The 22963-nt window shown below is 43.4% G+C and overlaps 1 protein-coding gene across 2 annotated transcripts in view; it reads right to left on the bottom strand.

Annotated features, from left to right (window-relative positions):
• Rexo5 (RNA exonuclease 5) overlaps positions 1-19337 on the bottom strand; it is a 100578-nt gene extending 81241 nt beyond the window's left edge. Inside the window, exons 1-2 of one of the 2 annotated variants that reach the window (XM_068388690.1) lie at positions 19262-19337; positions 4112-4165 (exon numbers count right to left, since the gene is read on the bottom strand). In XM_068388690.1, coding sequence (XP_068244791.1) covers positions 4112-4165; positions 19262-19276 — 69 coding nt within the window. In that variant the 5' untranslated portion in view covers positions 19277-19337. Of the gene's footprint in view, positions 1-4111; positions 4166-16685; positions 16926-19261 lie in introns of those variants that run through there. The other variant, XM_068388689.1, reaches the window with a different exon arrangement.
• Between the last annotated feature and the right edge of the window lie 3626 nt (positions 19338-22963).

Here is a 22963-nt window from a genome sequence, read left to right as displayed (position 1 = left end):
TCCACCGATGTGACCGACGACGTATAGGCCCTCTTCGAAAGCCTCGGCTCCCGCGGTGATGTAGGAGGATTCCTGCGACGCTCTGAGGACGACGACGCCTGCAGAAAAACCTCTGGGAAGACAGCTGACGGCGCTGGGGGGGAGCGAGGAGGCTGTCCCGTGGGAGCCCAGGTCCCGAAGTCATCCTCCATCCTCATCGGGGACCTGAAGGGCGTCTTAGGGAGAACCCAGGCAGTGGGGTCCGACGGCGGGGAATGCTCCTTCTCGACATCGCCCTCGGCTGCTGAACCACCTGAAATGCACGCCCAAGAGGCTGGGGAGAAATTATTAGCATTATTACCACACATGGGGTCATCATAGGAGATGTGACCAGTAGGCACCAGGTCACCATCTCCCGAAAACACTCCTGCCCCTCCCTCAGGCCCCTCACTCGCCTGAAAAGACGCCACAACCCTACTGTCATGAAGATCAGACTCCTGGGGAAGGGCCGCGGGCCTCTTCCCCGCAACGGACTTACCTCGTCCCCTACTCTGGGTAGGGGAGGCTGGGAGAGAAGCTCGGACTGCCGAGGCGCTCGTCGAAGCAAGGGGGTAAGGGACATTGGTCTTCTTAGGCAACTTCTTCACCGCCTTCTTCTTCTTAGTGCTATACCGCACCCATTGCACCTTGTTCCACGACTCGCACTCCGAACACGTGTCGGAAGGGGAACACACGCTACCCCGGCACGATGAACTCAAGGAGTGCGGGTCAACTTCTGGTTTCGAAAGGAACGCTCCACACGATTTGCCGGCCATAGGCCCAGGACAACGGCGAGGATGCTCCATAATGAAGGAGAAGCACTACGAGACACAAGCGCGCACAGAGAAAGCACAAAGGGACCACGTGGGAAGCGCGTGGGACACAAAGGGTCGGGGACACACAAGTCACACTGGGATAAGGAGAGCGGTGAGATGATATCGCGACGCGACCAGAGAACTTACTGGAGGTCGAGACCTGAGCAAGCATGCTCTCTGACCCAGGGTTAGCCTCAGGGCGCGTATCACTCCGCCTGAGGTCGCCCCTCATAGAAAATGGGTTTAGGGTAAACTACACAAAACTCTGGTCGGATGGGAGGAGATCCCAGATACTCCTAAGAAAGTAGTTCGAGGTAAGTACTTCATGTTGGAACAAACAGTGCTTATATCACAACACCTACTAGTAACTTAGCCATGCAGGTCTCCCTCACCATCTAGACGTTAAATAAGATTCATAATTTTAAGAAAATAAGTCTCCAATCCAGAAGTCCGAACCTCAAGGGGGGGTTACACCAGCAGTACTGGTAGCAGCCCCAGAACTGAAATCAGGGGAGTCATCAATAACAATCAAAGACGAAGCATCAGCTGTAGGCACCTGTTTTGGAGTTACATGGCTGGGTTCCTGTTTAGGAATAAACCGAGAGGTTTTCACCCTTCCTGGCACATCTTTGCACTTTCTTCTGTGCCTCAGGAGTTGAACAACATAACTGACACAGATTGGATAGAACCCTGTTCGCTCCTAGAATACAGAGTAACAGGGGACTTGCTGCCCGAGCTTGAGATCTGTGAAGAATAAAATTTATCAGGTAAACTCCACCTGGAAGCAGAATAATTGGTTGGAGAGGCAGGTCTTCATTTCCCTACTGAGGATTGAGAACACTGTGTTGAGGGTGGTGCCACCCGAGGAAAAAGAACTAAGGGCTCCGCTGCCTTTTTCCTATCATGTCTCTGTAAAGTAGAAAAATCTGGATTTGATACTCTCTCAATAAATTGAGGATTAGGTAAATTAATAAATGTCTGTGCAAAACTAAGAATTTTAAGTTTAACTCGATTTTTTCATCTATATGACGGGATAGGGTCTGAACTAGCAGGAGCTCATGAGCTAGAAGCAATTTGGTTATCAACCGAAATTGAAACCGGTCAACGTTTGTGAGGCACCTCACCACGGATACGTGTTCGAGTTGCAGCACGATCAGGTCCTGCATCCAAGCGAGGGTGTATTAAGATGGCGGTACATTCAGATTGCATGTTCCCGCAGGCAGCGCATTCTGTGACAGAGATTACGCGAGAAGGGATGTTTACATGATAAGTCGAGGCACATTGAGCTAAAACGTTTGCAGAAAATTACATATTTTCCTTTCCAAAATGGTTGTTAGAAAGGGGATATATGAATCATACTCTCACGAATTGGCCAAACCTGTAAAGCGGAATCTGTCATAGACATAACTGTGGATGTCTGTACAACATTTGAAAAAGATAAGGAGATTTCTTGGGTGATCCAAGCAAATCCTTCTGTGGAGAGAGATGGTGTGGTGGGTGCCTCGGTGTACATGGCAAGCCGGACTCAAAATGCGTACGAGCCAGGGAGTAGTAAGCACCTCCCAAGAGGGCAGCCTCCCATACAGGGGGAGATAGCATTGTCATACGCCACTTTAGAAGGTATTTTCAGAGGCAATGGGGAGAAATTTTCAACATTTTGATTGGAGAATTCTCCAAAAGTGACAAATTTCCTTAGTTCTGAAAATCTGAAACAAAAGCATGATGGGCACCACTGAGCAAGCTCGTGGGAGATGGAAATCTGTGCAGATCAGTACAATTTTGATATAAAGATACTTGTACAGGCATAAGTTCAGGTTGTACTGGGGCTAAAACCAAAGGATCAGTATCAGGGAGTAATACATGCTCATTATGCCAAATGGGCGACAAATCATTAACAAGTGTTTCACTAATCTGAAAAGTAATATTATAGCAGTCATCCTTAGTTACAGAGAGTCACAGGGAGCTCTGGTAAAGGAGGATTGGGGTGAGAGAGATCGTGTGTCGCATGAAGAGGCTTCTGTTTCTTGCCCTCAAGAGAGGAAGACATGGAGGGGGAGCTATCACTTTTAGCCTTTTTGTGACAGGTAATATACCTCTCCCTCTGGGAGAGGTATATTGAACACCACTTACCACGGCACTTCAGGCATAATGGGTACTGGTCTACCTCAATCCAGCTCATGAAGGTTCCACATGGGCGGCCTTTACGATCGGAACAAGTCCGCAAACTACATGGAAAACCACTCACGTTTGTGTGATTTGTTAAAAAGGTAAAGGGGTGCTTTAATATTCAGCATGGAGTCGTGATCGTAGCATGGGAGAACTGTCTGTGATGGTGACCAGGTGAGGGAAACAGCCTTACAAAAGCATGAGCGCACTACCCAGCTTAAAGTTAGCTGGTAACCATACATGATTGCTAGTCATACACTTATTTCTATCTGGTCGTAGCAAAACGACTTGGGAGTAAGCCCATATAAATGACTCGGAAGTTTGTATCCATGTAGGAACAAAGAGTAATCAAAATCAAATCTAAATGTGTTGAAGCAAGCACAGCACACAAATAAAAAAAAAAAAATTAACGGTATATTTTGCCATGCAGGGTAAATGTGCAACTTACTTAAGCACAATTCTACTGCATAAGAAGCTAATTAAAATGAATCAAAAGTGTTTTTTATTTCCTGTAGAAGATCCATTCTACAATCATCTGAGTAACTGATACTATACAATGGTCCATGATGTGCACTCCATGTGTCTACAGACAATTAGATCTACTACTTCCCTCTTTAACCTGTGGAGTTTGCAATTACTGTATCAGTAATCACAAAAACTTATTTGCCTCTTTGCTTTCTTCTACAAAAAATACCAGTATCCCTAGCATTTCCTATCCTTTTAATAAGTTTTTTTTTTTTCATAAAAAGGGGCTCAGTAAAAGAGAAATGAAATGGAAAGCATTCCATTGTTAACACTATACAGGGAAGATAAGATACACAAACTATCATGATGTTGAAAAAACATTAAGGACTGAGCTTTAATTAGATATTCCTACATATGGCACTGATGAACAAAAAAAAAAAGTGTGCTAAGGATGTTTCAAAGATGTCGATTGGAACCCCAGGGTTCAAACAAAAGAACCTGAGTATCTGGGGATATTGGTAACTCTAGTTTGGGAACAATACAACTGATGGGTTTGTACCTAAAGACATGAATCTGTGCTATATAAATGCTATTAGGCAGTTTGCACCACAAGCAAAATAAAAATACTAGAACATCATGACACTTACCATTTCCCTTAATACCTCCACCTTAACCATACTTTCCCCTTCTTGCTTTACTTCCTGCAAAAGAAAATATCAAATAATAAATTATTTCTTGAGACTGAATGTAAACAGTACTGTAGTCTGTTACTCTATCACTGATATTAACATCAAATTAATTATGAAGAAAATAAAATACTGAATATTGTACAATAAAATTGTATGAAAAAGTATTGAAAATAATCCAAGTCGTAATCTAGGATGGAAATGTAAACCACTATTTTAAAATGAGCCATCAATTTAAAGCTAAAAAACTTTATAAAACCCTTAAATGATAGGATCATGTATCCAGCATATAATTTCTACATACTACAGTAATATAACTTTAATACAAATACACCTGTTTTTATCAATAAGTATGTTTTATAACTGCTACACATAGGACATTTGTAAAAGGTATTGTATTGCTGCAATCTGCGGCAAAATTAAGTACAGTAATGTAATAAATAATTGATAAGGAGTTTTTTGAGGCACAAAAGTGAAGGCTACAGATGCTAAGCAATCAGCCATTCTGAAAATTCTATCGCAAATCACACCAGTGATACCATGTAAAATATTGAGCAGAAAAATGTCTTCAATGCCAGAGCCCTACCTGACGCTTGCCTCAAAGGTTCGTACAGGGGCCTCTTGAGGAACCTCATGACTCGAGTTCCCTAGGATGACAAGAATGCTCAAAGCTCCTCATGAACATACATAATTCCCACAAAGAGGAAAGATTTAAGCTTTTCAGTTTGAAAACCTGGCTCAAGGCTGAGCAATAGTCTGAGATTAAGAGGAGCTTCTCCTCCCGGTAAAGGAAGATGAGGAAATGTCACTGTACTTTAGTATCTCTGCAGGTAGGGTTGGCAAAGCAGGTCAGCCCTTAGGGGTGGTGTTTTGCCTACCTCGACGAGGAGCATAGGCATGTCTGGGTACCTTTTGGCATGTTGCCATTTCAGAGACACCAGGGTTACTCCGAGATTCGGAGTAGTCAACACTCTGTTGATTACCTTTCAAATCAGGCAGAATAGCAGAACAGTAGACATCTGCATTGTCCCACATATGTTAGAAGGCATCCTCTAGGGCAGCTGATGAGTAAATAACTGCCTAACAAAAGACCAAGAGGTTCTTGTTGAGCTATGTGGCGACCATGTCGATCAACAGAGAATCCTACAGTCAAAGGTTTCTTTTCCACTAGAGGATGAAGGGACCACTCTGCTCTTACCACTTGTTTCTGGTGACTGAGCTTGTCAGCAATTACATTTTTCTTGCTTAAAATTAATCTGGCAGTCAATTCCACAAAAGTGCACCTGCCTCGCCAACTTACAAAGGTGCAGCAAAACCGTACCTCCTTGCTTATTGATGTATGACACTACAGTCGTGTTTTCAGTCATAAACATTACCAAGTGAACTATCAGGCACAGTTGGAAGGCTTGCTGTGCCATGTTGGGTGCATACATTTGTTCCCTCCTTTCGTCAAGGAGGCTGGGGAAGATACTCCTATACAAACTTATTATTAAGAAAAAGTAACTAGGTAGGTTGGCCAGGGCACCAGCCACCCATCGAGATACTACCAATAGTGTGTTATTGGGTCCTTTGACTAGTCAGACAGTACTAACATTGGATCCCTCCCTCTTGTTACAGCTTATTGTTCCTTTGTCTACACATACGCCGAATAATCTGGTCTGTTCTTTCCACATTCTCCTATGTCCTCATATACCTAATAACACTGAGATTACCAAATAATCCTTTCAATCTCAACTTGGCCTTCCTAGTCTAAAGAGCGGAAACGAAGGATAAAAAAGTTGGAACAGCAGAATATGCAGACAACTGAGTCAGCTACAGTTATTGGAAAACTGCAAAACTTTTTTACTTCCTTAAAACTGGCAGTACAGTAGGCTACTGTACCTACTGCTGTCTCGTTAAAAGTTTTAACAGCAAAATACAGTTTTGCTGAAAGCATACTCCTACATAAAGACAAGAGTTTGCAGGCAGTACAGTATTGTACCTACTGCCGTCTCGTTAAAAGTTTTAACAGCAGAATACAGTTTTGCAGAAAGCATACTCCTATGTAAGGACAAGAGTTTGTACAATATTAGCGTATGAACAAACAATGGTTCTAAGTGTTCATTGGATATGGTTGCAACCTTATATCCATTGGCATCCCTATGTTGTTACCTTCATTAAAGAGTAAGAAAATCTGTAAAACTACAGAATACTATAGTGACTAGTAAAGTCGCTTTAGCCATATGAAAGAAACAAGACCTTTGACCACATTAAAACCTGGCACCCTAAAGTAGATAGGTAGGATAAGTGAGATTGGATGTGATGCATTCTAGTTAAAATAGGCCTATGGTTTTACTGTCAGATGACATGCACAACTATTATGCAATTTAACTATAACATTTTTCTATAGTGTGGCTAATCTACAAGATGGAGAAACATTTAAAAATCACAAATTTTAAGTAATTTGTATTTTTCCTAACAATACTTACCTCGAACTACTTTCTTAGGAGTATCTGGGATCTCCTCCCAACCGACCAGAGTTTTGTGTAGTTTACCCTAGTCCCGTTTTCTATGAGGGGTAACCTCAGGTGGAGTGGAACACGCCCTGAGGCTATCCCCAGGTCAGAGAGCATGCTTGCTCAGGTCTCGATCTCCAGTAAGTTCTTGATAGCTTAGGTATCTATGAAGTCCGGCAAGGCACTCGGGGTAGGATGGGAGGGCCATTACCCGAAAGTAGTTCGAGGTAAGTATTGTTAGGAAAAATACAAATCACTTAAAATTTGTGATTTGTTCCAACACAGAATACTTACCTCGTACTACTTTCTTAGGAGACTTATACCTTAGGAGGTGGGAGTGTCCTTCAGGACCTAGAGACCGTGACGAGAATAGAAGAGGAACCTAGGTAGGAGACTAGGTTCTGCTGACCTTAAAGAAAACACGAGAAAATAGGGAAAACTACGCAAAAAACCATCTTAAGTGTCTAAGTAACTCACTTTTGCAAGAATCCTAGGGGACATGTCCTTCCAATGATATGCGTATCCCATGGCAGTTTCAGGGGGCTACCCGAGTCATTTCCGGTAAGGGAATAGGGGAAGGAAGAACAAGGGGGCTCAGGAAGGAACCTGTGTCTCTTGGACTCGCTACCCGCAGTTACCACTGGGGCTACACCATTAAACCATTTGGAGCGCGGAAATGACGGGACCGAGCGAGAACCCGCCCAGGGACTTTCTCGAGAAGTCCTTCAAGCAGTGAGCCGTAAAGGTCGACTGGTTAGACCAAGTACCTGCCCTCAGGCTTTGGCCCACTGCCATGTTCTTCTCAAACGCCAAAGAAGCATTTAGACTCCTAATGCTGTGGGGTCTGGGCTTTCCTGGAAAGGGGGGACCCCTGCACTACTGTAGGGCCTGACGATCACTTGCCTTATCCAGAAGAAAAAAAGTGTTCTTGGAGACTGGCTCCTTCACAGTCCCGAGGAAAACGAACAGACTCTTGATCTCCGGATGAAGTCTAGCTGTCCTTTCTAAATACTGCCATACTGCAAGTCCCTCGGGTTGTCTGAGCGAGGGATAGCTGGCACTGAGAACAATTCCATTTTGGGGGCCCAAACTGCTGGATTCTGAGTCTTAGCTACGAAGGAGGGTAAGAATCTGAAAGTAGTTTCTCGCCAGCCCTTCGAGTGTGAGATCTCGTACGACAGGCCAAGAATCTCACCTACTCTTTGCTGATGCCAGAGCTAAACGAAAGACTGCCTTGAGGGTGAGCTCCTTGTCTAGAATGTCTTTTAGAGGCTCGAAGGGAGGTTCCAAAAGCATCTTCAAGTACCCTAGCCACATCCCCGGGGGCACTCTAACGGCTTGGGGGAAAAACGACTGCTCGAAGCTCTTGAAGAGCGTCGAGATCTACCTGGAGGCACTCAGGTCTATGTCCTTCAGGAGGAAGACTTGGGATGGATATGGCCACTTCATCCCTGAGATAGACCAGGAAGTCTGCTATCTCGTGAATGGAGGCCCCTAACGGCCTGATGTTCTTCGAGGAACACCCTTTAGAAAAGGTAGCCCACTACGCCTGGTACATCTCGACTGACGAACGCCTCAGGTACCCTGACATCCTTGATGCTGTCCTCGACAGAAATCCTTCCTTTTTCAGGAGACGCTCGATAACCTCCACGCGTGAAGGAGGGACCAAGGGTTTTCGTGGAACCTCTGGAAGTGAGGCTGCCGGAGAAGGTCTGGTCTGTCTGGAAGTGGCCCAGGTGTAAGGCATACCAGTTCCTTTAGATCCGCGAACCACTCTCTCTCTGGCCACCAGGGCGCTACCAAAGTCACCCACAGGTTGGCCGTCCGTCTCATTAGAAGTCGTCCTCGAACGCTGCTGCTGGATCTGGCACAGGAAAACAAAACACGGTGAGCTGTGCGTTTAGTCTCGTGGCGAAGAGGTCTATCACCGGCGAGCCCCACTTCAGGGAGAGAGTTTTGACCACTTCTGGGTGTAGGGACCACTCGGGCCCTACCACTCGACCCTTCCAGTTGAGGCCGTCGGCCAGGCCGTTCCTCTTCCCCGGAGAGAACCTGGCTGAAAAATCAATTGGTTCCACTTCAGCCCATTCTAGGAACTCCATCGTGAGACTGCACCGTTCCTTCGACTTCAGTCCTCCTTGCTCTTTCACGTAGGCCACCACCGTGGCGTTGTCGCACCCCGGATCCACGGAGCTTCCCTGGGGTAGATGGACGATCTCTAGGCACGCTCTTTGTACGGGCCTCATCTCCAGCACGTAAATGTGCAGGTTCGTCTCCTCGACTTCCCATTTACCTTTTGCCACTTTGTCGAGAAGATGGGCACCCCAGCTCTCCTTGGATACGTCCGTGAACAGGAGCATCTCCGGAGGGTCGGCAGAAAAGGGCATTCCCTTGAGGGTGTTCTTTCCGATTGCTACCACCCCAGGACTTCCTTCGTCTCTGGGGACACCAGGACTATCTAGTGCGGGGAGTCCTATCAGTCTTTGCCAGACCTTGGCTCTCCTGGGCTGGCCCAACAGGAAGGGCCAGAGTATCTGTTTCAGGGTGTCCAGTTTCTCCGCGGAGGGGAAGGCCCTCGCCATCCGGGAGTCTAGAACCAACCCTAGGTAGGTCATCCTGGTGGAGGAAATCAGCCGGGACTTCTCCAGGTTGATGATGATACTCAAGACGTTATAGAATCTGGCGGACGTCCTGTTCGTGCGCCCAGCCTGAAACTGTTGCGAAGACCTTCGTGAAGCCCTGAGGACTGTCGACAGTCCGAAGCATAAGGTTTTGAACTGCCATGTTTTGGTACTCCATTTTACCCTTAGGAACCTCCTGTTGGACGGATGAACAGGGACCTGGAAGTAGACAGCTTTGAGGCCTATGGACCTCATGAAGTCCTCCTTCAAGGTCGCTAGGACCGACTTCGGAGTGTCCATCTTGAAGTCGGTGTTGTACACGAATTGTTGAGGGCTGAAAGGTCTCCAGAACCCTGTCGCCTTCTCCACCAGGAAGAGCCTGTTGTAAAACCCTGGACTCGGTTCTCGACTGGTTCTACTGCCCCTTTCGCCAGCATTGCCGAGCCTTCTTCCTGCAATACTGATACTCTCCAGGGGTCGCTGAATGCCAACCACTCCGCCTGTTGATCTGGGATCCGAGGTGGAGGTGCGCTAGGAAGGGCAGCTTGTACCCCTCCTTTAGTACTGCTACGGTCCACGGATCCGGACCGTGGTCCTGCCATGCTTGCCAATATTGTTTGAGGCATCCCCCCCACCTGAGGCGCCAGCAGGAGTAGGGGGCCTCCCCTCCTAACTCCTTCGAGAGCCGCGGCCTGAACGCACTCTCCTGGAGTCCGAGTAGGAGGGTCTGAAGGTTAACTAAGGAGTCGAAGCTCCCCTACGGGGGGCAAGGCAAGGGAAAGATTACATGTGCCAACTTCTACATCCGACGGGCGGACGGAGCCGAAGAGGCACTGGGCAAAGGTGCGGGGCTCTCTCTCCAGCGGCTACTGAGGCAGGCACTGGAGAGGCAATAGCCCCGTTCGACCCGCTCGGGGGAAAACCACACTGCCTTCGTCACGGATGGAGCCGTCATGGGCCTACCCCCTCCCGGGGAAATCCGTGGGGTTTAAGTACCCTGCCATGTCAGCGGCCTCTTCTGATGCTTGGATGGGGCTGGCCGGGACAATGGCACGGCTGGCTCCATCACGGATGGAGCCGCCAGAATGGAGGTAGCCGTCATGGGTGTGTCACCGGCCACCTCCAGTGCCTGGATGGGGCTGGCCGGGACGATGGAGTGGCTATCTCCATCACGGATGAAGCCACTGGGACGGAGGTAGCCGTCATGGGTCTACCCCCTCCCGGGGAGATCCGTGGGGTTTAAGTACCCTGCCATGTCAGCGGCCGCCTCCGATGCTTGGATGGGGCTGGCCGGGACTATGGCACGGCTGGCTCCATCACGGATGGAGCCGCTGTGACGGAGGTAGCCGTCATGGGTGTGTCAGCGGCCACCTCCAATGCTTGGATGGGGCTGACCAGGACGATGGCAGCCGCCGGGACGGAGGTAGCCATCATGGGTGTGTCAGCGGCCACCTCCAATGCTTGGATGGGGCTGGCCAGGACGATGGCACGGCTGGCTCCATCACGAATGGAGCCGCCAGGACGGAGGTAGCCGTCACGGGTGTGTCAGCGGCCACCTCCAATGCTTGGATGGGGCTGACCAGGACGATGGCACGGCTGGCTCCATCACGGATGGAGCCGCCGGGACGGAGGTAGCCATCATGGGTGTGTCAGCGGCCACCTCCAATGCTTGGATGGGGCTGGCCAGGACAATGGAGCGGCTATCTCCATCACGGATGGAGCCACAGGGACGGAGGTAGCCGTAATGGGTCTACCCCCTCCCGGGGAATCCGTGGGGTGTGAGTACCCTGGTATACCAGCGGTTGACCACGAAGCCTGAATGGAGCAGTCGTGGTACCGGGTATGGATGCCATGCTGCTGGGTCGATCCAGCGGCTACCTCCGCTGGAAGGATAGAGCTCCTGCGGATATCCAAGGAGCCACGGGCTTCCCCGTGCTGGCTGGTTGGTTCCTGCGTTCAGGGCGGGCCATCGAAGGACCGGAGGCCGGGACAAGGCTGCCAGTCCGAAGGGGCGACTCTCTCCGCTGGGCGGGAGAAGTCGGAACCTTCGCGGGCTTATGCCTGTCGACCGAGACCTGGCTGTCGAAGTCTTGGAGGCTGGGACACGGCTGCCAGACCGAAGGGGCGACTCTCCGCAGGGCGGAAGGAGTCGGAACCCTCGCGGACTTATGCCGGTCCGCCAGAGCCTGCTGTAGGGTTGCCGGGGTTCACGTCGAAGGACGGGCATCACCGTTGGAACGGAGGCCTCTGTCCTGGGTCCAACAACTCTTCCGGAGGTTCTTGTATCTGCGGGCCTGCCCGTTGAGGAAAACCGAGGGCTGCGCTCGTGACGAGCTAGGTGGCCTTTGGAGGTCAGGACTCAACTGCCAGACCGAAGGGGCGACTCTCTCCGCTCGGCGGATGGAGCCAGACCCTTCGCGGACTTACGCCTGTCGACTGGAACCTGCCACGATGAGTCCCTCCGTCGGGTGCCACTGCTGCCAGAGGAGTATCTATCCAGGAGCTCGTCCTCGGACGCTAACTTGAAGGGCCCGGTGCCGCAGCTAGCTCCAGCTGCCTGTCGAGGTGAACCACCACCCACTCACTGCTCGAGGTATCTTGAGCGCCGACTCTCGTGGCGCGACCTCGAGGGGGAGTGAGAACGGGACAACTTCTTGCGGGACTTCACCCTTCGTCTCCTGAGCTTCATCAGCGCCTCGTCTTGGGAGGCTCCTTCTCGGCGACGTCCTCGGCTGCAGAAGTGACTGAAAAACACGCCAAAGAGGCTGGAGAAGAATTAGGGACATTTTTCCCCACATGGGGTCATCAGAGGAGACGTGGCCTGCTTGCACCAGGACTCCGTCTCCCATACACACTCCCGCAAGCCCCTCACTCGTCTGGAACGATGCCACAACCCCACTATCCTGAAGATCAGACTCTTGGGGAGGGGCCGCGGGCCTCTTCCCCGCAATGGACTTACCTCATCCCATACTTTGGGTAGGGGAGGGTGGTAGGGAAGCTCTGTCAGACGAGACGCCCGGCGAAACAAGGGAGGAAGGGACACTAGGCTTCTTAGGCGACCTCTTTGTTGCCTACTTCTTTTTGGTGCTATACCGCACCCACTCAGACTCCTGGGGAAGAGCAATGGGCCACTTCCCCACAACTGACCTACCTCGTCCCCTACTCTGGGTAGGGAAAGGTGGCTGTATAAAAGAAGCTCCATTCGACGAGGCATCGGGAGAAGTAAGCGGCGAGGAGAGGCTCGTCTTCCTATGTGACCTCTTGGACGCCTTCTTCTTCTTGGTGCCGAAGCGCACCCACTGTACCACGTTCCAGGACTCGCACTCCAGACACGTGGCTGTAGGAGAACATAAGCTGCCCCTACACGATGAACACAGAGGATAAGGGTAGGAAGGGGTATAGAATGAACACAATGGGTCCACGTGGGGACCGCGTAAGACACAAAAGGGGGGTCGGGGACACAAAGGGTCGCACTGGGTAAGGAGAGAGCGTCGAGATGTTATCACGACGCGACCAGAGAACTTACTGGAGATCGAGACCTGAGCAAGCATGCTCTCTGACCTGGGGATAGCCTCAGGGCGTGTTCCACTCCACCTGAGGTTACTCCTCATAGAAAACGGGACTAGGGTAAACTACACAAAACTCTGGTCGGTTGGGAGGAGATCCCAGATACTCCTAAGAAAGTAGTTCGAGGTAAGTATTCTGTGTTGGAACAAGTTCAGATTAAGGTGATTGTACCACCTTCACTAAAGATATTTGATGCCCAATTTAGTAAGAACATGGTACAGTACCTGAGACTGTTTACCTAAGTAGGGGTGTATACCCCATCAGCTCTACGAATAAAAAGACTGCATCCACGGTTATTTTCATGTTACACAATGTTTCAATATTTTCTAGTACCAAAGCAGAGGGCTAACATTTACCAGGCATAGTTACTGTATATAGAATTATGTAGAATAAAAGTTGCTCAACATGTTCTAAAATGTCCAAATATGTTTTAATGGAAAAATTAGAAATACTGTATCTTGAGAAACTGACAAAATTTCATCCAAACATGGAACGTTTAAAGTCATACAGTTATTTTCCCTGCCACAAGAGTTATGCTCCTTTAGTCCCGATATCAGATGGTTTGTCAAACACCGCTGGTTAGGCTTAAAGGTATAAAGGGCACTCATGAATGGCAGAGGCAAGGGACAGTGACAATGCCCTATCAAGCAGTACAATGCCCTAAAAACTGACCATATATTCATATGATCAGCGCCCATGCCCCTCTCCACCCAAGCTAGGACCAAGGAGGGCCAGGCAATGGCTGCTGATGACTCAGCAAATAGACCTATAGGCTCCCCCAAAACCCCCATCCTTAGCTTACAAGAATGTTGAGGTTGCAGCAACCAAAGTAACTAACGAGGTTGAGCAGGACTCGAACCCCAGTCTGGCGTTTACCAGTTAGGGATGTTACCACATCAGCCACCATCAAGCATTTCAAAATTAACCAGTAGTACTTATGATTGACCTGTCATGCCCATGGTCTTTTTCTTGTCCAATCAGTAATCAGTCAATTAAAGACTGAGGTTGTTTGTATGTCCCTTTGTTCTAAAACTTACAAGATAAAAGTACATTGCACATATTTCATGACTAGTGCTCAATTGTGAATAGTCAACTATTTTGCATACATAATGCTAGGCTGGATATGTTGTACACAGAAATTATTTTCTCAACTTGTACAATTGTTGTTGATATAGAAAGGAATTCTTACCAATTTATATATATAAAAAAAAAATGCAAATGCAAATTCACAGGTCCCAGTCACATGATTGAGATGCTGCACTAAAGATGTGGGGGCCAGAAGACAGAAACTTTCAAGTTAACTAATTGCTGTAAGGTAGCAATTGTGGGGGTCACAAGGGGGCAACAGGCCACCTCCCCAGTTACAATGTCTAGGTGAGGGCACCTGAAGTTTAGACATATCACTGAGATTTATTTGAAGCGCTAATGGAAACCTCTAACACGATAGACACCATATTTTCATTTCAATTACATATACTGTACTTTAAGAGAATGTGGTACAGAGGGAGCATAGCTAACCACCCCCATATGTAAGGTCACGTCACTATAGATCAGGATAGGTGGGAGCAACTTAGGTTAGGACATATCCCTTTGACTTAATAAAATTCAAGCACAAGCAATCAAACCAACAGACACAGCAAGGACAGCGACAAGCTGCGGACAACGGAATGAAGCAGCTGGGTCGTATGGGAGCACTGAAAGGTGATAGGATATGTAACGGCTCCTCACTTATCCTTCCCTTAGAGGATTAGACTGTAAGGTGTGTTTGGGGTGCAGATATCTATGGTTATCTTCGGATACGTCCCTGATTACCTACACGATATCTGTGGATAGTCATTCCAGGGATTAGAACCCTGTGATACCCGACGGTAATTCTCTTATACTGTAATATCAATCGCAGAAATATTATACAGTAGGAAGCTGCCGGAGGGAACTTCCATCAGGACGTCATGGCTATCTCACCCAAAAATATATTTTTCCTACATCAAAATCCCTTTAAATTCCTACTTTCTATCCTGTTACTGTCCCATGGTCACTGATCTGCAATTGTACCTACAGTATAAAAATTGCAAAGTAATCTTCTCTAATTTAATATGGTCATAAATAAACCAAACATGTAGACTTGGGCGTATTTCAAGAGACTATCCCTCAAAAAATTTTTAAATCTTTAATAGCAATCCATTGTTTGTGTAAGAACCTCCAGTTCCTCCTGACACAATGCCAAGTCCATATTCATTATGGTGAACTCATCCCTTCCCCCCGTAATTACTTAAACTTGCTTCCCAACACATCAAACATCTTGGTAGGCCTATCTCTGAATGGCTCACAACTACGAAAAATATCATACAATTTCATGAATTATTACCCACGAGCTGGTGCATTAGTACAAAATTGGGTATGAATGCAGATATGTAAACACGTCACTCATAGTGGCATAGAAAAGGGGAGTTTCAATCACGTTTTCTATTCCATTGACAACTGCGTTCTCCCTCGTGTGGTGATATATCGTCAACTATGGTACCCTCAGTGTCCATACTTACTGAATAGCTACATACTTAAATCAAAATTCACCATACATTGCAGCCAATGTACGCCTTTTGGTGGCGACAAATGTTCCAATGAAAAAAACCAATAAACATTTTACAGGCTTCAAAAAATGTTAAATTATGTCAATTATTTTCAGATGTTTTCATGGTAAGCTGAAGAACCAAGATTCTATAAAACTTTTTGACAGGGTATATAAGGGATAGAATGGAAGACCTGTCCGTGATACTACATACTACCCTCCCTATGATACCTACGGTATGCATTATCCAAGTTTGTCCCTTCATTAATCTGGTAATCCCATTTATTATAACTCTTGGTTAGACTACTGTAGGCCTAGGATAAGTAACCATATCTACTATGATATTTTGATGGTGTTAACCACCATGAATATGTACTTTTCAAGTTTTATGGATGGGTCAAATTAGAAAATACATCAGAAAATTGCAGCTTCAAGAGTGAAGCCGTTTGGGAAGAAAACAGGGGAGCCTTTGTATATCAGCGGCCAGATCCTCCTGCGTGCATTAAAATTGGACATCAACTAACCTAAACTTCAACCCCTAACCTACTAGCTACATCCTTACCTAATTACCTACGGAGGGAGGCTAACGCCCCACTGCGACCACCGTTACGCTACCGTATTCTTAGTCGGCCGTCATCATACGTGCAGGTGGCCGCTATCATGCATAGGCTACACCCCTAAACAGGGTTGCGACTGTACATTACGGATATAGCGGTTTAACAGAAATTGCAGGAGTTAAGTAGGTAAGGATACGGCTCCTAAATTGGGTTAGCTTGGGGAACCCTACGCTATGTAGTGTCCTAATTTGTACCTCTTTAAAAATATGCTTTTTCAGCCATTTAACTTTTAGAATTTAAAAAGTCCCCCATAACCTACAAGCCGTGTCCTTACAGAACTAACGGGGGGACTAACGCCCCCCCTGAGATCCCCCTTACACTGCCGTATTCTACGTTAGCCGTAATCATACATACAGGTGGCCGCTATCATACATACACCCCGTTGATTATGTAAGGGCCTAATTTACTCTACATTATTCCCAAAAGCAATTTAAAAAGCATAATCAAATATCTCAGCAAAATTATAGGTTACATTGCCCTGTAATACACTACAATAATACCACATTATCGTTTCGGACAAAATAACATTTCGAATGGAAAATAGGTTTTCCTGTAGTAAATAACTATATCTCTACTAGAACATTAGTTTGAACCACATAAATATGACTCTATTGGTAATAATAACAGCTAATTACATTTTTTTCTGATATAATTTGCGGAAAACTTTACCTTTTTGGGAACTGTATCATTAGACCTACTCTGCACGAGTTCTAGATATGCCATTAACTTCTTCCTTTTGTTATGACGTCTCTTCGCTTTCCTGCTGGGAAGGGTCTCTTCAATGTACTCCATCGTCTGATATTATGTCAGGGAAATCCAATAAAATAGTTGAAATTCACTTGATATTAAAGAGTGACTTATTGGAAGCACTGCAGGAGAGCCAATGTAAGGGTACGGTACCTTCACTTATGACAACGGCATGGATAGGACACAGTAGTAGTAACTGTGTCGTATCTAGAATGCATAACCTTTGTAACGGAACTATAGGAATGTTCGAAACCTGATAGTGGGACAAGCTATTTGCCTTATGAACAAAAATTACTTTATTTTTCTCCAAATTATCACATTCTTCGTATTCCATAGACTATATGGTTAATAAAGTTTGTCATATCTATTCTTAAGTTATCATTCCTACAGATATGATCGAAAACTGATGAAGGGAAACGCTTCCATATAAACAAAAATTACTTTCTTTTTCTCTGAATTGTCATATTCTTCGTATTCCGTCAAGTATATGGTTATTAAAGAACTTCCTTACAAGATAGCTCTCATGCTCAACCAAGTCAAAACTTCTAAATCAATCAATTTTTATTTATTTTCGTTACCATAGCATGCATAATTATTTCTTGTAACACTAGTTTTTTACTATTTTTCTTACCTCCTTTATTGAATTAGGTTTTATACTTGCATATACTGATTTTTAGGTCACTAAGATTTGAATATACAGTAGGCCTACAGGTAACTATGGGCATCAAAATATTTAAGTCTACTGTAAAATACTAGTTTTAGAGATTCCTTTTATAACACAAATTTGAATTACCTATTTGGATGTGAATTAACATACATAAAAAAAACAATTAATTAAAAGACGACAAGTCTACTTAAAATTGATTGCTTCATCTTAATAGCAGAAAAGGCAATGACTCAATAATCAAATGTATTTGAGATTAAAATTGGTAAGTTTACATAAACATATACATTAATGTGTATAAGCATATATAACATTGCCATCAGCTGTAACTAGTCCACTGCAGGACAAAAGCCTCAGGCGTGTCTTCCACTCACGTATGTTTATGGCCTATAACCTGCCATCAGATTTTCTTAGCTCGTCAATCCATCGTCTTCTCTTCCTTTCCCCCCCCCCTTCTCTCTCTCTCTCTCTCTCTCTCTCTCTCTCTCTCTCTCTATATATATATATATATATATATAGCTATATCGAAAAAAAAAGTTAATCCTGTCGATTCTCATAGTTGTGCGGCCTTTCAAACATAAAACAAGTTGCAGAAATGTCCAGTCCGGGAGACTCTTAGATTTAAAATAACTTTAAAATGTGTAACCTAGACAGACTGGTCAATTTAACTTCCTCGCCTATCTACCTAGGACGTTTGAATGAAAATTCATTAACTCAAAAAGGGATTCCCTTGAACACATTCATTGGGTGGATACCGCAGTCCTTTCGTTAGCTGCGATTGTTCGAATCTCGTGTTTTACTATGAGCAGGTTACAATGATTGTCACATTATATTTCTAAATGACATTTCAAACTTTTTAATAACTGTACTTATGTAGGCATTCTTTCAACTGATTTAGCATAGTTGAAGTATGGTTTTAAGTCAATTTTTATGAATGAATACTCCTTTGAGAATAGTGAAACATCTATGTATTTATTTAGTAAATTTCCCACAATAATTTTCTTTATCATTTAGAAATGTGAGATCTAATATTTTAATTTCTGAGTAAATTATAATACCAAAGGAATATGTCTAATTGTATAATATAATAGAGTTTCTACTGAACACGTCTTAATTCTATGTTGGCTACAGTGCAATACTTTGGCTCTATAATTTAGTAACTGGAAACTACAACGCACAGATAAAGTAATAATTGAGGTTACAGAAGAGCTTTTGATTATCTTTTTAAAATAAATTATTGTCTGTTTTATTTCCACAAAGTTTTGATAACACACACAAAGGCCAATATATCATAGTATTGATCTAAAATATAAAGAAATATTTATCTATTGGTGTTTAATGACAACTTTATACGTAAACAACAGTCGTTTTGGGACCTTACATCTTTGCTAAAACAGTCAATTATTCCTCCAAATTTTTTATATTTATTTAGGTTATCTTCTTTAACCAGACTAACATCTATCTTGTAGATAGTAATTATAATTTCAAGAACTTATTTTTAGTTTTCATTTAAAAGTAGCTGTTCGCTTGAAAGATGTATCGACAATCTTCCTATTATTGTATTCATTCATAAAAAAAACTATTGTATGACGTAGCAGCATGCCATTGCGTCAGAGGATGATATAGCCAATAAGGGGATAGATATTACGAGCTATGGAAATCTAAGAAGGGTTAGGTTGGTTCTCCCTACCGGTTTATGAAATACTGTTGACAGAATGCTCTATATGTTAGGTTGAGTCTACTAAATCAAATTGTTCTATGTAGGTAAAATAACGCAATTTAGCTTTCAAACTGTTATGCTATATATAAATGAAACAAAATATATTTTACCTACCTGTAATTTTCCCATGCTATTAGTTCCTTCATAAGTCGAGTTATCCAATTCACAAATGGTGAAAATGCGATATTTATGTACAGCATTTCATAAACGGCAAGAACACCGTCACATTTCTAGACTACAGACAGCGACTACATTATCCTCCGTTCTAATTGGTCTGACATATGTTTACAACTGTCGCTAATTAAAGACGGCAAGGAAAGACCGCAAAACTCAAGAAAATTTTGTGAGCAGTCAACCGCTTTAGTAGAGTACATCAGCAATAGATGGCACTAGTATTATTTGCCCTTTTCTGGTAAAGCTCTCTTATGTTTTCAAAATAATTTGAACAATGCCATCTTATAAACGAGTAGCCGTTGCCGAATTTATTGCCCCTTAAGAATAAACTATAATAAATGGTGTATTTTTTTCTCGCATTCACCAATGCAAAGTTATGGTTTAGTTGTAGATTGAATGAATATAAAGTTTTCAGATTAGCCATATTCTTCAGGTCTTTTTCTTCTTAGATTGCCCCAAGCACAAGGTTGGAAGACGGGCTCTTGCATTGGCAGCCTGTCAATTAATGGGTGATATACGCAGTTGGGTGTTTAATAACAATAATAGGCATTACATATCGAATTTTGTATAAAATAAATGAGCAAGCTATATAAGTATAGGCCTACATAAGAATATATGTAATTTTAAGATCAATATGATTTAATATAAATATATTCTTAGTCACGAGATGCATAATAGTAGATCAATAACTGTTATGGTAACATTTGAACCGTCCGAAATATTGAAACCCGTAGTTTTTAAAAGGAAATTAGTTGGTCGATTGGGCAATAGATAGCGCTAACTAAGGACTTGGACCGTACAGTTTTTAAGCCATACTTACCGATCTTTTCCTTACTATCTTTCGCTAACGTAATGTTACATCATAGCCAAGTTACAGTTAATTATTCATCTAAAATCTACATATTTACTTGAGTTATGATAGTTAACGAGATAAATCCTATATTTTATACTACATTTTATTATATATCAAAGATTATGAAATCCACATTTTTAATTTCAAGATACTATTTTATTAAATTTAGTATAGTTGTTTTTTACATTACCCAGTTATATTCATTCATAAAAATGTTATGACGTCACACATAAGCACCAATCACGACAACGGACAATGTAGCCAATGAGAGGACAAACATTATCGGCAAAGAAACTTACGTGTTTATTTCAACAAACCTAGAATTCTTATTTTATAAACAAAAGAGTTAAGTTATTTGCCATTTGTCAATACTATCAAAATCCATTGGACGATTTTGATGTGTAAAAGTATTACATATTAAAATTACCGTGTTATTTTCATCTCTATTAAAAACATTAGAATTACAACAGAATGTATATAATTCTGCCATGAGACCAAGAAGGCTATTAAAAAATTCTGGGAAATAATTGAATGGATTATTTTATATAGGATGATGAATGGGTGTTATCAAAAACACAAATAGACAAACGCTGGCTGCTATTGCATTAATTAGTACTTTTCAGTTAGATGTTCTTTGAAGATAGCGGAGGGGTACAGATATTATTTAACTGTTAAAAGACGTTGGCTACATTAAAAATATCCAATAAAGCTAACGTGAATAGATTATAATGTGGAACATGTGATGAAGACAAATGTATAGACTTACGTGGAAGGAAATGAGAATATAATTATGATCACAAAACAGCAATTGTCGCACGTTTTCTTAGTATCAATAAGTTATGTTAAGACTGCTTTGATATAAAATTTCATTGATCTTGATACCTTAAGTAAAAAAAATTAAGATTTAAACATTGGGCATTCGATGGCAGTTAATAGTACTTCATAATGAAGCTAAATCTCGAAAGAAGCCAAACATAAATGGAACGTTTATTGGCATAATAAGCAGAAAATGAATCAGCAGAAACTGAATGTGACAAAACTAGACCGTGTCCGCAAGTAATCATAGTAATAAGGAAATATTACTGACATGGTAGTACTGTACTATTCCAATCTAATAAAAGAAGTGGATTTTGTCTTACGTTGTTATGGCAATCTAAATCCAGTGTAGGAAATGCTGCTATTACAATGTACATTAATGCAATGTGACCTACCTTATAAAATGGGATTATTATGGAATTAATGATCCACATGATGTTCTGGAGTTGTTATGGTTTCCTTTAAGCAGTGGTTCTTGCTTTTAATAACGTAATTGAAGAGACAGCTAGACGAAACTATCCTTGTAGGACATTTAGTTAAGATAAAAACCTGAATATGGCCTATCTCGTTGTCCTCCAAAAAAAAAAAAAAAAAAAAAAAAAACCGAGCGATTTTTAAAGTTTGGAACTTGTCCCAGAAGTAAGCTAGCCATAAATTTCCAGTGATCTTCACTTAGGTTACTTCAAATGAGAATTTTTTTTGTCAGTTTAACAGCAAAATTATCTTTAATGAAATAGAAAATACCATACATAATATTATTTAAATTCCTGGGTGGTTAAACTGATTATCTTTTAAAAGAGGGTTGTAGGTAAATGCTTGTTTAGCAGTCATTTGGAACTAAAATAAATTTGAATGTAGAAAATAAAACTAATTGGAATAAAGGGAAGAACTTTATCACGTCTCCTTAGAGGAAAATGAATTGTTTATCTTATCTTTTACTCACCATGAACTAATAGGGCACTGTTGTGAAGTATGCAACGAGGAACCTGGGACCTGAGTAAAGTACAAGGATAATCTAATGTGAAAGAAATGAGTCACAAAATAGATTGGGTACATGAATGTTTGGTCTGCTGATTTGACGAAGTCCCCTGGAATAGTGAAAAGGAGGAGGCACAAGGGGTTGGACAGTGAAAGACAGACTGGTTAAGTAAATAAGAGGAATTACCAAGATCTAGAATGAAAAAACCCACAAATTTAAAGGAAGCAACAATTAAGAAGGGTGAATAGCAGTTTGAAAGACAAGTTAAAATTAATTCAAAGTAAAAGGCTGTAAAGTGGCTATAGCTAAAGGCTAAATGATCTTTGCACAGATATTCAAATAATGCCTACAGATCACTGTGTGGTTTTCTTGTGGTAATAACTCCTCTAGGGATTCACAGAAGGCTGCGCGAGTGGAGGCAGAGGTGGTGGAGTGCAGTTAGGGCTTGAGAGATGTTGTAAAAGGCCTATAGTACATTAGGGTACAATGAGGTAGTCACAGGATTGACAAAGCATAAAATGTGCAAAAGATTGAGAACACACGGAAATTATCAATGGAGGCAAAAGGTTGGAATTTAGCAAGGAATTGTTATGGATTTAAATTTGGGCTTTATAGCCTGGCACTGGGGTCTGTGAGGACACTCCACACACAAGGGCAACTGGACCTGTAGTCACACTAGGTAAACATTAAATGATGAACGGACAAATATAAGAAAGGAAGTGGTAACGGGATCAACGTAGGATATAAAACAAGTGCAGCTATGGACCGAAGGAACATTGAAAGTATTGTAATGACTACAGTGAACAGCATGAGGTGCACTCAAAGCAGTGCTCCTCTACGGAAGCATGGGGAAACCTTTTCAATATGGGTGCATGTTTCATACTGATAAAACTGTTGTTACATTTATTGAATGACACTCATCAGCTTTTTGGTTGTCTCATTATTAATTATTATTATTATTATTATCACTTGCTAAGCTGCAACCCTAGTTGGA

The sequence above is a fragment of the Palaemon carinicauda genome, chromosome 15 (assembly GCF_036898095.1).
Source record: "Palaemon carinicauda isolate YSFRI2023 chromosome 15, ASM3689809v2, whole genome shotgun sequence".
Taxonomy (NCBI): domain Eukaryota; kingdom Metazoa; phylum Arthropoda; class Malacostraca; order Decapoda; family Palaemonidae; genus Palaemon; species Palaemon carinicauda.
Note: the sequence above shows the minus strand (reverse complement) of the source record. Positions and strands in the feature narration are given on the sequence as shown.